This window comes from Alosa sapidissima, chromosome 2 (genome assembly GCF_018492685.1).
Source record: "Alosa sapidissima isolate fAloSap1 chromosome 2, fAloSap1.pri, whole genome shotgun sequence".
In the NCBI taxonomy this organism is placed as follows: domain Eukaryota; kingdom Metazoa; phylum Chordata; class Actinopteri; order Clupeiformes; family Clupeidae; genus Alosa; species Alosa sapidissima.
In genome coordinates, this window is record NC_055958.1 from 43902433 (window position 1) to 43917251 (window position 14819).

The 14819-nt window shown below is 45.3% G+C and overlaps 2 protein-coding genes across 23 annotated transcripts in view; one reads left to right on the forward strand and one right to left on the reverse strand.

The window, feature by feature from the left end:
- Nucleotides 1-1743, reverse strand: part of si:ch211-140m22.7 (uncharacterized protein LOC570370 homolog) — a 28706-nt gene extending 26963 nt beyond the window's left edge. For all 22 annotated transcript variants that reach the window (XM_042084325.1, XM_042084335.1, XM_042084330.1 and 19 more), the window contains exons 1-2: nt 1461-1743; nt 790-949 (exon numbers count right to left, since the gene is read on the reverse strand). In XM_042084325.1, coding sequence (XP_041940259.1) covers nt 790-834 — 45 coding nt within the window. In that variant the 5' untranslated portion in view covers nt 835-949; nt 1461-1743. The remainder of the gene's footprint in view (nt 1-789; nt 950-1460) is intronic.
- Nucleotide 1744: 1 nt separating this feature from the next.
- The window catches only part of wdr4 (WD repeat domain 4), a 32474-nt gene continuing 19399 nt past the window's right edge, over nt 1745-14819 (forward strand). Inside the window, exons 1-5 of the mRNA XM_042084366.1 lie at nt 1745-1920; nt 2035-2106; nt 2419-2562; nt 7382-7538; nt 12074-12186. Of these exons, the coding sequence (XP_041940300.1) occupies nt 1838-1920; nt 2035-2106; nt 2419-2562; nt 7382-7538; nt 12074-12186 (569 nt within the window). The 5' untranslated portion in view covers nt 1745-1837. The remainder of the gene's footprint in view (nt 1921-2034; nt 2107-2418; nt 2563-7381; nt 7539-12073; nt 12187-14819) is intronic.

Genomic DNA, 14819 nt, shown 5'->3' on the forward strand with positions numbered 1-14819 from the left:
AGTGGAGTTTCATAGATTACATACATGTGGCATACTTATGGCCTCACTTTGGGTCAGTTTTGGCTACTTTTTGGCTGGATTTTGGTCTCTCTTTGCGATGGTTATGGCCATATTTTGGAATGCCACAATTGGTTTTGGGTGAGTTTTGGCCTCCTTTTGTTTTTATCCCTCCAAAACTCTGCCAAAATGCCAAGCCAGTTTTGGGCCATAATGAATGTGCTATCTGGGCGGCTGCTTTCCAGTTGGAAAGTTGGTGTTTCCGAGTGTCCTGATCCCTATAGCCCACGACTACACAGAGTCCCAAAGCTGCCAATGACCCACAAATGAATATGAACATCTCCCAAATCGCCAAGTTAATTATAGAGCTCAATAAACTTTGTGAATACAAAACTAAGCGTTAAGCTTGAGAAGAAACGTAATTCTTGTGAGATGCGCATGACATTCACAAAGTGCTTCGGTTTGAATAATGAAATGTGAACGAATGAAGGCCGATAATTTGCACTGCGATATATAAGACTAGGGTATGAACGTTAGCAAACGAAAAGGTTACATTTAGTATTTTATCCCTCGACTCCAGAGCCGTTCATAGGATCACATTAACTTTCATTTAAGTATCTTGATTTCCACGCGCATCCCAACTTAATTGTCTTTTCGCAGGCGCTAGTAAAGACAGTTCAGCGACATGCATTTAATTCTAACATCTATCGGGCCTCGGGAACTTTTTCAGACCATTCACACGAGGTTACAAGCTACGAAGAATGTTTTAATTGAGAAAGTACACGGTGTTACCTTCAGTGCTCCGAGCCGTCCGATCCTTAACAGGGAGGCCGCCATGTTCGCTGCTGTTGCGTTCCTGCGGTCGCACGGGCTTCTGTAGGCTAGGACAGTCTGTCTCCTCCCCCTTGTCGCGCGGAGGATCTCGATAATAAAACAATCTGCAGCTGATTCCCTGTCAGAAATGACAGGTCGTTTGGCTACAGCCACAGCCTGAAACATTGTGAAAACACCTCGAAACATTCAACCATTTAACGTTACACAGGTTAGTAGCGTGCTCCAGAAACATCATAATATTAAATCTGGATTTAATTCCAGTCGACGTGCAGTTGTGGTGCAGAGAAGCCCATTGAAACCTAGTAACAGCTGCAATGAAGCACAGTTTGCAATAACAGGGCTGATGAGCCACATCTTAAGATGTTGAGTAATAATCTACATAAAGTTGTCCTAGCGTCTGCTAGGCCTCGGCTAAGCAAAACCAGGCCGGTAAAACCTACTTTAATTTAGGACCCAATTGTCCAACTGGAACCTTGCCAAATGTATGGTGGGCTATACGTACGGGTCGAGCTGGCATAGACCACGCCATTTTACAAGGCCTTTAAATGCATTTGGCTGACTGCAACGAGGTGAACCAAGGGTCACGGTGACTTTGCCAAAAGTTCATTGAAAGTTAACTCGCAACTTACCTGTTCTCTAGCTCCGTGCGACGCCAAGGAGTTTTGCAGGCAGGTTGAGCACAGGGAGATGCACGCCGGCTTTTCGCAGACGCCGTTCGGCAGGGAAAGTAAATAACTGTTGTTCTATAAAAACTGCGAAGCGATCCCTTGCTGAAGTCGCCCGGTGTGCTTGTCAGCTTGCCTGTAATGGAGGGTCCTTGTATAGCACTGCAGGGACACGCCCCCTACCCTATAGTTCGAAGGTACACGCGCTATACGTTCAGCGCACCACTGCTCCCACTGCTGCTGTTTACAGACTCGCTTGGTACGTCAGCAACGGACAGTGACGTCTTAAATGCGCGACATAGTCTCAGCAACGACCCATGTGAGGATATCGCTCAGCAGATATGGCGACAGCCGTGATATGTGGTGAATGGCTAGTTACAACAAGTGGGGAAAAACTGACAGCTGTACACACGTGCGAGAGTCGGTGAGTCGGTGTCGTTATCTGGTTGGTACCCCGGGATAGCGCTGGGGTGTGTAACGTTATGTGAGCGAGAGAGAGGATGCTGTGTTCATGATGAAAGCTGTGTTGTGATTTCAGAGACGCGTTCGTGTTCGACTGCAGTAAATTGGAGTTGAAACCGAAGGAGGCCGTCGCATCCGACAACAGCAGGCGAGTCCGACAAACAAACTTACTGGACAGGACACAGGAGTTTTTATAGTCTATCACATTTTCAGACGTACCCAAAACTCTCCTTTACAAATGGCATCTCTCTCTCTCTCTCTCTCTCTCTCTCTCTCTCTCTTTCTCTCTTTCTCTCTTTTTCTTCTTCTTCTTCCTTAAATTTAATGGCGGTTGGCATACCAACTTGGTGCATTCTCTCTCTCTCTCTCTCTCTCTCTCTCTCTCTCTCTCTCTCTCTCTCTATATATATATATATATATATCCCCCTATCTCCCCGTGTGTCTCGGTGCGCTGCTACAGGGAGGAGTGTGGAGAAGAGGCGGGCTCCGATGCGGTGCTCGCGGTGGCGGCGTCTCCTAGCGGCAGGCTGCTGGCCCTGACCGACGACCGCAAACGCCTGCTGCTTCTGGCGACAGAACCGGACTGGCACCTCCAGAGCTGCAGGTGTGTGTGTGGTGTGGTGTGGTGTGGGGTGGGGGGGGGTGAGAAGGCAGGTGTGTGGGGTTAGCAGATACAAAGGCCGGTATTTGTTAGCCTGGCTAACGCCAGACCTCCTCTCATTAAGATGGGGTCTGGGAACTACACATTCATTTTCTCGTATTTGAGACGTGGTTTACGAATGCCCAGAGCCATTTATTGGGTGCTACGAATGTCTATCAAATGTGTCTGTACGTAGCTCATAACCGTTTCGGTGTGTCGTCATCGTCTTGCTGTCCCCCCTCCGTTCTGTGATTGGCAGTGGTGTAGTCTACTTTTTTGAGGTGGGCATACTGTATATTTGGCCAGTAATGGGCTCAGTGGTTACCAAACTAGGGGTCGGGACTCGACCCCTCGGGACCAATATTAAGGGACAAAAATGTTTGTGGGGGTCGCAGATTTGCAATTACCTGCCCCTTGCATGCGTGTGGGACGGCATAAATTCACTTTCAAAACCAATAGTAAATAATCATCAAATACCCTCTCCAGCTCTTGAAGTTCCTGCTTGCTCCTGCTGGTCCACCATCTCAGTGTCAAGGTCAACCTTGTTGCTGACTGCCACTGCCATCTAGAGAAAACAATGAACAACTCTGTTTCATATGAGTTCAGATCAGTGGCGTCGTTAGATCTGGGCATTCGAGGCTATAGCCCCGGATCCTCCGGGGATAGCCCCGGATCTATGGGCAGTCAACAACAACAAAAACTCTAATCGTGGATGAAATAAATAGCCCCGTAGAAGAGACTTTTGTGTTTGTGTCCATTGTGTGCATTAACAGCAGCGCAAGAAAATCTGACGTGATCTGGGCAGGTTTAGAATCATTTGTTGCAAAATGTTGCAATTTTAATTCTCCTCTATGCTATTACGCATTGCTGTTTCGTGCTTCTACTAACTAGCCTTAGCGAAATAAGTGTACAGAAGGACAAATGGATATTAGAAGTTTCTTTAGAAAAAAAAGGGCAGAGCAGGGACAAGAAGTGGAAACTCACAGTGTGTCATCATCTCCCGCAACCCAGGAGGACATTTCGATCAGCTCAGTTTCAATATATCGTGATTTACTATTGAATCACATGCGCAGTAAATATGGTAAATCTGACCTTGTTTGAGGGGGCTTCCAAGCAATGCATGTTGGTCTTGATTTTGACAGAATGGAAGTTTTTCTTTGGGCAAAAGTTTGTGATAGCCTACACAACCCAAATGCATTGCTTTCAAGGCACCCATAGCCCATTAATTAAAGGGGATGACGTCCAAATGTTTATCCCGAGACGAACGCTCACACCTGTGCACTTGACAGAGGTGCATGACGATGTTTATTCTACAGGCTATTTTAATGTCATATTTTGGGTGTTGTATGTGGTGCACTATGGCAAAAGAGACGTTCTCCTTACACGGTCTTTAAACATCAAAATATTCAGAATGCCGTGACGTGAGTCATTCCAATTGGCCTTCCTTTTCATTCTCAAAGTAGGTTAAATTTGCATGTTCATCAGCCCGATTTTCAAAATCTCTCGGGGGAGAAACCCCCAAACCCCCGGACAAAAAGGACTCTAATTTCTGGGCTCTAGCCCCGAATGTTTTAAATAGCTAGCGACACCCCTGGTTCAGATGCAAAGAGTTCAGATGCAAAGCCCTCTAAAAGCTATGACAAAAATAGGCCAATTTTAAGTTTAATTTGTAAGCATTTTCATCTATGACAATCAAAAATGTTACTATCAAGTAGGCCTACAGCAAGTCAAGCCCAAATAAAATTAGATTAGCTGATTTTTAAATGTTGGTCAATAGAAATATAGCCTGTTTTGTAAACTCATCACATGCACTAAAGGTTTTTGCATCTGGCATTATATCGCAGCAACAGTGTGGTAGATAATGTTATTACCCTTAAGTACATATAATATATCTCTCCATCCATGCATACCATGGAGATAGCATGGTTCTGGCTAGTAAATACAGTTCATGATAGATACTTAATCCAGACAGCCACAGTACACATCATGTAGACCGTTTACAGACAGACATGGCGATTAGGAGTTATTCCCAAAGAAGAGTCCCAGATAAACAAACGTCCAGATATTAAGACTAAGTAGGGTAACGTGGATCAGAGTATGTTAGCTTGCTAGTATTGAGAGAAGAACGAAAGATAGACTACAGCATGACTAGCCTGTGTTATTACCGTGTTATGTCCACAAATTAAACAACCTGAAGGGTAACTTGGTAGCAATACAAGTCTCATAAAAAGCGTGAATGTATAAGTAAGTAAGTATATATACTTTTTTGATCCCGTGAGGGGAAATTTGGTTTCTGCATTTAACCCAATCGGTGAATTAGTGACACACAAACAGCACACAGTGAACAACAGTGAGGTGAAGTACACACTAATCCCGGCGCAGTGAGCTGCCTGCTACAACGGCGGCGCTCTGGGAGCAGTGAGGGGTTAGGTGCCTTGCTCAAGGCCCACTGGTCGGGGCTCGAACCGGCAACCCTCCGGTTACAAGTCCAGAGTGCTAACCAGTGGGCCACGGCTGCCCAAATGTTGTTTTTGACTCTTAACTTACCTTCGGAAACGTCAGGTCGGGCTACCTTATTAAAAAAGTTCCGAAGGTCTTGTCCTTTGCGCCTGGCCATCCTCGTCGTCACCAACTAAAAACCTGGAACGCTGCTGTGTTGCTGCTTTAACCTGGCAGCTCGGGGTCGGGGGGAAGGCTGATTGATGCTGGCAATATGTGATACAGGTTAAACATGGCGGTGATCTGACATTCAGCCATTCGTCCCCATAGAAAGCAGTGGCAGTGGTCAACGCTGCATGGTTTCATATCTGGAAACAACTGACGGAGAATCCATGGGAGATTGACTGCCGCAATCTCCGAATGAATATTGTAAAGTGTAATATCGTTGTGTTGTTAAATTACAAGGCTTCAATGAGAAGTGGCCGTTGATGAAACGTGGCTGTGCTATTCTAAATATTGAAAAATGAATTTTAAGTGGGTATACTGAACATTTTAGGTGGGTATACTGAAATAACCAAAATTTTGAGGTGGGTATACGGCGTATACCTGCGTTCTACGTAGACTACACCACTGGTGATTGGTTCCTTTGTTGAGGTGAAAATCGGGTCCATGGAATCCAGGCTGCCTAGCAGCGTGGGGGCAGCCGTGGCCTACTGGTTAGCACTTCGGACTTGTAACCGGACCAGTAGGCACGGCTGAAGTGCCCTTGAGCAAGGCACCTAACCCCTCACTGCTCCCCGAGCGCCAGTAGGCACGGCTGAAGTGCCCTTGAGCAAGGCACCTAACCCCTCACTGCTCCCCGAGCGCCAGTAGGCACGGCTGAAGTGCCCTTGAGCAAGGCACCTAACCCCTCACTGCTCCCCGAGCGCCGCTGTTGTTGCAGGCAGCTCACTGCGCTGGGATTAGTGTGTGCCTCACCTCACTGTGTGTTCACTGTGTTCAGTGTGTTTCACTAATTCACGGATTGGGATAAATGCAGAGACCAAATTTCCCTCACGGGATCAAAAGAGTATTTATACTGTAACGTTTTGAGGTTTCAGGACACAGAGCTTCGTTCAATGCAAGCTTTATTGAGAACAAGGGCAGGGACACAGACACAGAACACAATACACACGGACCAGGTCAAGTACACACACACGCTACACATACAGGGGAGGACGCAGCCCCCCACACAAAAAGGATCACACATGAGGGAGAACTAAAAGGGAAACATGTTACAATAAAGACGCTAACATTACACTCAAAACTAAGGAGAAATACAGCCATAAACCCCCAAATGTTCACTCCTGTATCCCAGCATGCCCTGCGTTACAATACTATACTTAATAAAATCACGCGCGTAAGGCAGCATGGGGAAACCCAGGCTAGGTTAGGGTGACCAGATTTGTCGGAACTAAAACCGGGACACTTAAAACCGGCACACACCAAAAAGCCCAAAAGTTATAGGGGGTTGGGGGTGTCACCCCCGAGAATATGTATTAAATATTGTCATGTAAACGCACAAGTTCTGCACACTTTCAGTCAGAGAAAAAGGGCCTGTACTATGCCTATACACGAGTGCAAAGGCATTTGTTTGTCTCCTAAACATTGCTCACCCGTTATCCAGACATGTAAAGAAAACATTTAACTCAGTCAATTTGAGAATGATGACTTTCTCTTCAACACTGTCGTAGGCTAGCGTAGGCCAACCATTAAAACGAGGCAGATTTGAAGAGGCATTGCGACAAAGTTGTTTACGGATACATTGTAACGTTGGTTGCAAAGACTGCTAACAAGCTAGCTAATGGGGGCATGTTCTAAAGGAGCTAAAGTGCTAACAAGCTAGCTAATGGGGGCATGTTCTAAAGGAGCCAAAGTGCTAACAAGCTAGCTAATGGGGGCATGTTCTAAAGGAGCTAAAGTGCTAACGAGCTAGCTAATGGGGGCATGTTCTAAAGGAGCTAAAGTGCTAACAAGCTAGCTAATGGGGGCATGTTCTAAAGGAGCCAAAGTGCTAACAAGCTAGCTAATGGGGGCATGTTCTAAAGGAGCCAAAGTGCTAACAAGCTAGCTAATGGGGGCATGTTCTAAAGGAGCCAAAGTGCTAACAAGCTAGCTAATGGGGGCATGTTCTAAAGGAGCCAAAGTGCTTACGAGCTAGCTAATGGGGGCATGTTCTAAAGGAGCTAAAGTGCTAACGAGCTAGCTAATGGGGGCATGTTCTAAAGGAGGAGGACCAAAGATGACCGGATGAATAAATAAATGCAGAGTGTGTGTGTGTGTGTGTGTGTGTGTGTGTGTGCAGATGGGTGACTCGTCGGTGCACAGCGTTGGCGTTCTCTCCTGATGAGGAGAGTGTGTGGGTGGCAGATAAGTCCGGGGACGTGTACTCCTTCTCCACTAAGCTCACACACACACCAGGAGACCTCCAACTGGGACACCTCTCAATGCTCCTGGCTCTGGTGAGATACACACACACAGTGCTGGTCTCTATGAAGGGGCATAACACACACACACCAGGAGCCCTCCAACTGGGACACCTCTCAATGCTCCTGGCTCTGGTGAGATACACACACACAGTGCTGGTCTCTATGAAGGGGCATAACACACACACACAATGCTGGGGCCTGTACTACGAAGCAGTGTTACTGGCTTATCTGGGTAACTTTGAGAGTAACTTGATCACATGTGGCGTAACTTCCGATTAACCCATACTACGAAAGGTGGATATGTTTTAACCGAGGTATGCTGCCATGGCAATTTACGCTGCATCTCAAACCTGCTCCGACCAGGTTATGTTCTTGGTTAACCCGAGGTTTCCGTTTAACCACACCCTTTATAAGTACCACCCCTCCACTAACAACTTCTCCCTAGACAATGTCGGCGTACCTGAATGATCCAAACGACATTGGAGCGCAAATCGTGAGGGGCTCTCTTCGCAGGGCGAGGGGTTTTAGAGACCTCCTGAATCCGCTTTGAGCGGCTTGTCATGTCACATATCAAAGCCATTCTCCCCCCCACCCTGGACCCCTTCCAGTTTGCATACCGAGCCAAGCGGTCTACAGAGGATGCAATCTGCTCTGCCCTCCACCCAGCCCTCACCCACCTGGAAAAAAGAGACTCATATGTGAGATTGCTGTTTATAGACTTCAGTTCTGCATTCAACACCATAATACCACAACAACTCATCTGCAAACTGGACAAACTGGGACTCAGTACCTACCTCTGCAACTGGCTACTGGACTTCCTCTGTCAGAGGCCCCAAGTAGTACGTGTTGGCAACAATACCTCAAGCAGCATCACACTGAGCACAGGGGCCCCCCAAGGCTGCGTGCTCAGTCCGCTGCTCTTCACCCTGCTGACGCATGACTGCACTGCAACCTACAGCAACAATCACATAGTGAAATTTGCTGACGACACAACTCTGGTGGGTCTCATCACCAAGGGCGACGAGACCCAATACAGGTTGGAGGTCGACCATCTGACCACGTGGTGCAGGGACAACAACCTCCTGCTGAACGTCAGCAAGACCAAAGAGATTGTTGTTGACTTCCGGAGAGGTCACACCCAACACCTGCCACTGACCATCGACGGTGCTGTGGTGGAGAGAGCGAGCAGCACCAAATTCCTGGGGGTGCACATCAGCGAAGACCTCTCCTGGACCACCAACACTGCATCACTGGCGAAGAGAGCTCAGCGCCGCCTGTACTTCCTGCGGAAACTCAGGCGAGCAAGTGCTCCACCAGCCATCATGACCACATTCTACCGAGGCACCATTGAGAGCATCCTCTCCAGCTGTATCGCTGTGTGGGGCGGAAGCTGCACTGAATACAACAGGAAAGCCCTGCAGCGCATAGTGAACACAGCTGGAAGGATTATTGGTGCTTCACTCCCCTCCCTGAAGGACATTTACACCACCCACCTCACCCGCAAGGCGACCAAAATTGTGAGTGATGCAAGTCACCCCGCTCACAATCTGTTCGATCTACTGCCCTCTGGGAAGAGGTACAGAAGCCTGCGCTCCCGCACTACCAGACTCACCAACAGCTTCATACACCAAGCTGTAAGGATGCTGAACTCTCTCCCTCCTCTCCCCCCTCCACCCTCAGCTACATAACATCCTGGACATTGGACCCACAATGGCCGCGTGCACTACTCCACTTGCACACTTGCACACTTGTACACTTTACAACTTGTTGTTGTCCTGAAAACACAACACATCTGCTGCTCTTACATAACTTGCACCACTATGTCACTTTCTTTCTTACTTAGGTCAAACAGAACTACCCAAGCCTTTTATTGGCCTGACTTTGCACTAGTATTTTATTGACTGTCTATGCACAATTTAAACCAAATTTTGCTGCTCTTATTTTTTTTCATTATTATATGTGCCCTCTTATTTACTTACTTTTTTGTTTACTTGAATGTTATGTTTGTCTGTGGACTTAAATTGGTAAAATATGTCTTGTCTTCACCGTGGGATAGAGAGAAACGTAATTTCGATCTCTTTGTATGTCTGGAACATGTGAAGAAATTGACAATAAAGCTGACTTTGACTTTGACTTTGACTTTGACTTTGACTTTGAATCCGCTGATATACCCGGACGATATTCTCAATGAAGATCTAGATTGTCAGTCGAGAGAATTCGTTATCTTTGTCAGATAATCTAGGCAGACGTCTCTAATGTCACCCGTCATAGCTATGCCCTTACGTGGACAATTCATGTATTCCATCGGTGATGCTGAACTTCTGAGCAAGAGTAGCCTACTGTGTGTCCGAAAATAAATCGGACATATAGTATGCTGAACATCTGAGCAAAAATAGCCTACTGTATGTCCGAAAATAAATCAGGCATATGGTAGGCCTAATAAATTAAAATCACCATTTTAACATAAAATTGTTGAATTGAATGTCATATTACCCTGCACATAAAGGCTGCACATTTCCACAGCACCAGAATCCGAATGTCTCCCTCAACCCCCTCCATAATCGGCCTTCCACTATTATTTGCGATGGCCAATTCCTCTGCTACTGTAAAACACTCTGGTGCCTTTCCTCCTACAGTTGTGTTCAAACACCTTTTTTTTGTTAGCTGTCAAACAGAGGCCAAGTGAAGGCTATAAGCATACTACATGTTTTCATAATTAAGAAATATTGATGCAAGCTATAACTTGCAGTATAATATTACTATTCTGAATAATGTTTTTGTGTTTCATTTTCACCTGCTGCCATGTGCGTTTGGCAATGTTGCATCTGAAATGTTCACAGGATTAGGCATACACTAAATCAGTCAATGGGGGCTACTTAAACATTCAATTATCCTTATTACTGTAATCTATATGCCCACTTCTGAATTGTGTTGCATCTGTAAGCCTTTCTATGAAATCAAAATAGGCAATTTAATTATTTCAACTCATTTCAGACATTCCACAAGCTATTAATCCTCCGTAACACATATTTGAAGAACATGTGGAAATAAAACTTTACTTTTAGGCATTTAGGCTACCCGATCTGCAATACGTTGCCAACAGCCTTGCTTTGTTTGCTGCTGACCAGCCGACGTATTTGAATTTTGTCGTAGAGTGAGTTTTAATTCCTCGTAACTTGTCACAATAATTGTGCATTCCTCGTCCGTAAAATAGCGTCATGTCACAATAACATGTGTGGTTCTAGCATGTTCTCTGACGGACAAAACCTGGTTATCTTAAGTGGTGTTAATCGGTACTACAACGCTGATTATGAAGTTGATTTGTTGAGCCGGGGTTAACCTAATTGGAGTTTGTGCGCGTTCACATAAAAGGGGCGGGTTGCAGCGCAAGTCACCACTTTCAATGATGATGCGATTTTACGGATGAGGAATGCACAATTATTATGACAAGTTATGAGGAATTAAAACCCACTCCACGACAAAAATCCAATACGTCGGCAGTGAACAAAGCAAGGCTGTTGGTAACGTATTGCAGATAGGGTAGCCTAAATCCCTAAAAGTAAAGTTTTATTTCCACATGTTCTTCAAATATGTGTTACGGAGGATTAGTAGCTTGCGGAATGTCTGAAATGAGTTGAAATAATTAAATAGCCTATTTTGAGTTCATAGAAAGGCCTACAGATGCAACCCAATTCAGAAGTGGGCATATAGATTACAGTAATAAGGATAATTGAATGTTTAAGTAGCCCCCATTGACTGATTTAGTGTATGCCTAATCCTGTGAACATTTCAGATGCAACACCATTGCCAAACGCACATGGCAGCAGGTGAAAATGAAACACAAAAACATTATTCAGAATAGTAGGTTTATATAGTTATAGCTTGCATTAATATTTCTTAATTATGGAAACATGTAGGCCTAGCTTATAGCCTTCACTTGGCCTCTGTTTTACAGCTAACAAGAAAAAGGTGTCTTTGAACACTACTGTAGGAGGAAAGGCACCAGAGTGTTTTACAGTAGCAGAGGAGTTGGCCATCGCAAATAATAGTATGCGCGTGTGTGTGTGTGTGTGTGTGTTGCGCTGGTCTCTGAAGGTTAAATGTGCGTGTGTGTGTATAGCGCTGGTCTCTGAAGGATAAATGTGTGTGTGTGTGTTGCGCTGGTCTCTGAAGGTTAAATGTGCGTGTGTGTGTCTGTGTGTGTATAGCGCTGGTCTCTGAAGGTCAAATGTATGCGTGTATATATGTGTGTGTGTGTGTTGCGCTGGTCTCTGAAGGATAAATGTATGCGTGTTGCGTTGCGCTGGTCTCTGAAGGTTAAATGTGTGTGTGTGTTGCGCTGGTCTCTGAAGGTTAAATGTGTGTGTGTGTTGCGCTGGTCTCTGAAGGTTAAATGTGTCTGTGCGTGTGTGTGTGTGTGTGTGTGTGTTGCGCTGGTCTCTGAAGGTTAAATGTGTGTGTGTGTGTGTGTCTCTGAAGGTTAAATGTGTGTGTGTGTGTGTGTCTCTGAAGGTTAAATGTGTGTGTGTGTGTCTCTGAAGGTTAAATGTGTGTGTGTGTCTCTGAAGGTTGTGACGGCTGATGACCGCTACGTCATCACAGCAGACAGAGACGAGAAGATCAGAGTCAGTCACAAGGCTGCACCCCACAACATCCAGAGCTTCTGTCTTGCACACACCGAGTGAGTACACACACACACACACACAAGGCTGTACCCCACAACATCCAGAGCTTCTGTCTTGCACACACCGAGAGAGTACACACACACACACACACACACACACACACATATAATTCATTTATTTGGGATGACCAATACTGATTACAACAACACAGCATTCCAAATATTAATAAAGAGCCCATTTGTGTCTCACACAGCAACACAAACACTGTGCAAGTGCTTACAGCTTTACAGCTAAATCAGGATAAATACATATTATCAGCTAAATCAGTGGATAAATACATATGATCAGCTAAATCAGTGGATAAATACATATTATCAGCTAAATCAGTGGATAAATACATATGATCAGCTAAATCAGTGGATAAATACATATGATCAGCTAAATCAGTGGATAAATGCATATTATCAGGGGTATAGATGGCACCGCCTTCTCCATACATGCAGACTGCCTATGATGGCTGACACAGAGCAGTATTTGGCCATTTGCTTAGATTTTGTCTTGTTAAGTCCAGCAATTTGCAATCCTCACACAGAGTCTCTGAACATGTCCAAGGCTACCATAAATAAGTACAACCATTTTTGTGATATAACCACCTACTGAAATAGCATGAGTTAATGGCTGGTATTTTAACATTTTTTCTGAGAAACACAGGTCCATGTACATGTCATAGCAACAACCCACTTCCAGAATCACAACAGTTTTTAAAAGATCGTCAACAACAACAATGTCAGGAGTGTTTGGAGAGTCTCTGAGAACACTTTCTAGAGAGTTGTCATTCAAGTGTGTGAACCAGTTCAATTGTATTTTTTTGTTTGTGTGTATTACACTTTGTCCATATACTCTGCGTAGTTCGTTGGTTGTAATATCGACAATGCGATCGTGTCGGGCTATGTAGAGTGCTTTATATGCTGGGCAACCGTTCATTATGTGCGCGGTCGATTCTATTGTGCTGTCGTTGTGTAGAAGGCAAAACGGTTCATGACGTTGTGGATACCGTTGAGGTTCTACTGAGTGGGGAGTGCTTGCAACCTAGCTTTAATGACAAATTGTTGAATGCCTGCGTTAACAGATGGGTTATGAAGGCTGCACCCCAACATCCAGGCCTTCTGCCTTGCACACACAGAGTGAGTACACACACACAAACTCACACAAACATACACAGACAAGGCTGCACCCCACAACATCCAGAGTGAGCGCACACACACACACACACACACACATTACACACACACACACACATTACACACACACACACACATTACACACACACACACACACACAGAGAGAGAGACACACCGAGTGAGTACACACACACACACACACACACACAAGGCTGCGCCCCACAACATCCAGGCCTTCTGCCTTGCACACACCGAGTGAGTACACACACACACACACACACACACAAGGCTGCGCCCCACAACATCCAGGCCTTCTGTCTTAAGGCTCTGGTATGGTCCCGCGTCACATTTGCGCGTGTCCAAGACGTGTGTCATTTTTGTCGTGGACGTGAAGCATACTCCACATTCTGCTGTCCTGAATGTGCGTTAAATCGTTAAGGTTAGCGCCTGCGCACTGCTAATTAACTGTGATACTCTGCCCCACCAACTGGGGGCACTACGTCGAGCCTGAAAGTAGGACACAACCACCAAAGATGCCTGAAGAAAAGAAGAACGTGGGATGTGCGAGCACTGAACGAAGGAAGAGCTAACGAAGGAAAAAGCACCACGAGTACTTTCGACTGTCTGCTGGGAAAGTTTGATAAGTTGGCCCATCGTACTGCTCCATGTATCATCCACTAGAACACACACAGCACACCTGTTGGTATAGCTGAGAGACTTGCTTATAGCTTAGCCTACTTGCTTGCCTATAGCTAAGTGCCTATAGCTAAGTGACTCGGTGCCGCGAGGGCAGCAATGTTGGTGCGATACAAAGTAAAGACATTTTTCTAAACACAGCAGTGTCATGGTAAGAAAGAGTTGTGCGTACAGATGTCCTCAATTAAATTTGTATTGAGTCTTCACACCTGCCTCATACCAACAAGTATGAACCAAAAACCTGTAATTATGACATGTCAATAAAAGTTTTGAAGTAGCCTAACTCTTTGTGTTCATAATGTATAATGTCTCGCTGTGATAATGGGTGTATTTAGAGCAAGAGGTAGCCTAGGTTATTCCTTCAATTATTATTATGATAATGCATTATCCGGTGTTGACAGGCGAGTTTCGAGATTTGAGTTCAGCATTGTTCAGGAGTAGGTGATAATGATTGCACCTGGGAGAGGTAGGCTACATTCCCTTTATTATTATAATCACTATTGATAACTCATTATATACGGAACAGGCGAGAATGCATCTCGATCAGCAAGTGTTACTGGGTTTCGCCTGAGCGTTGTAGATAGATACCTTTATATGGCTCTGGGTTTCGCGATTTGATTTCAGCATTGTTCAGTAATAGGTGCTAGGCTACGCTCATTTTTAAAAGATGCATTTAATCCAAAGTCATGTCCGCTCTCTATGCAGGGAGTAGGGCTGTCACTTTTTATTCGAACATGACGTGAAATATCCGCAGTCGAACTATAAATAAACTATTCGGTTTTTAGTGCTGTGTAGCGCATTTCTACAGTCTA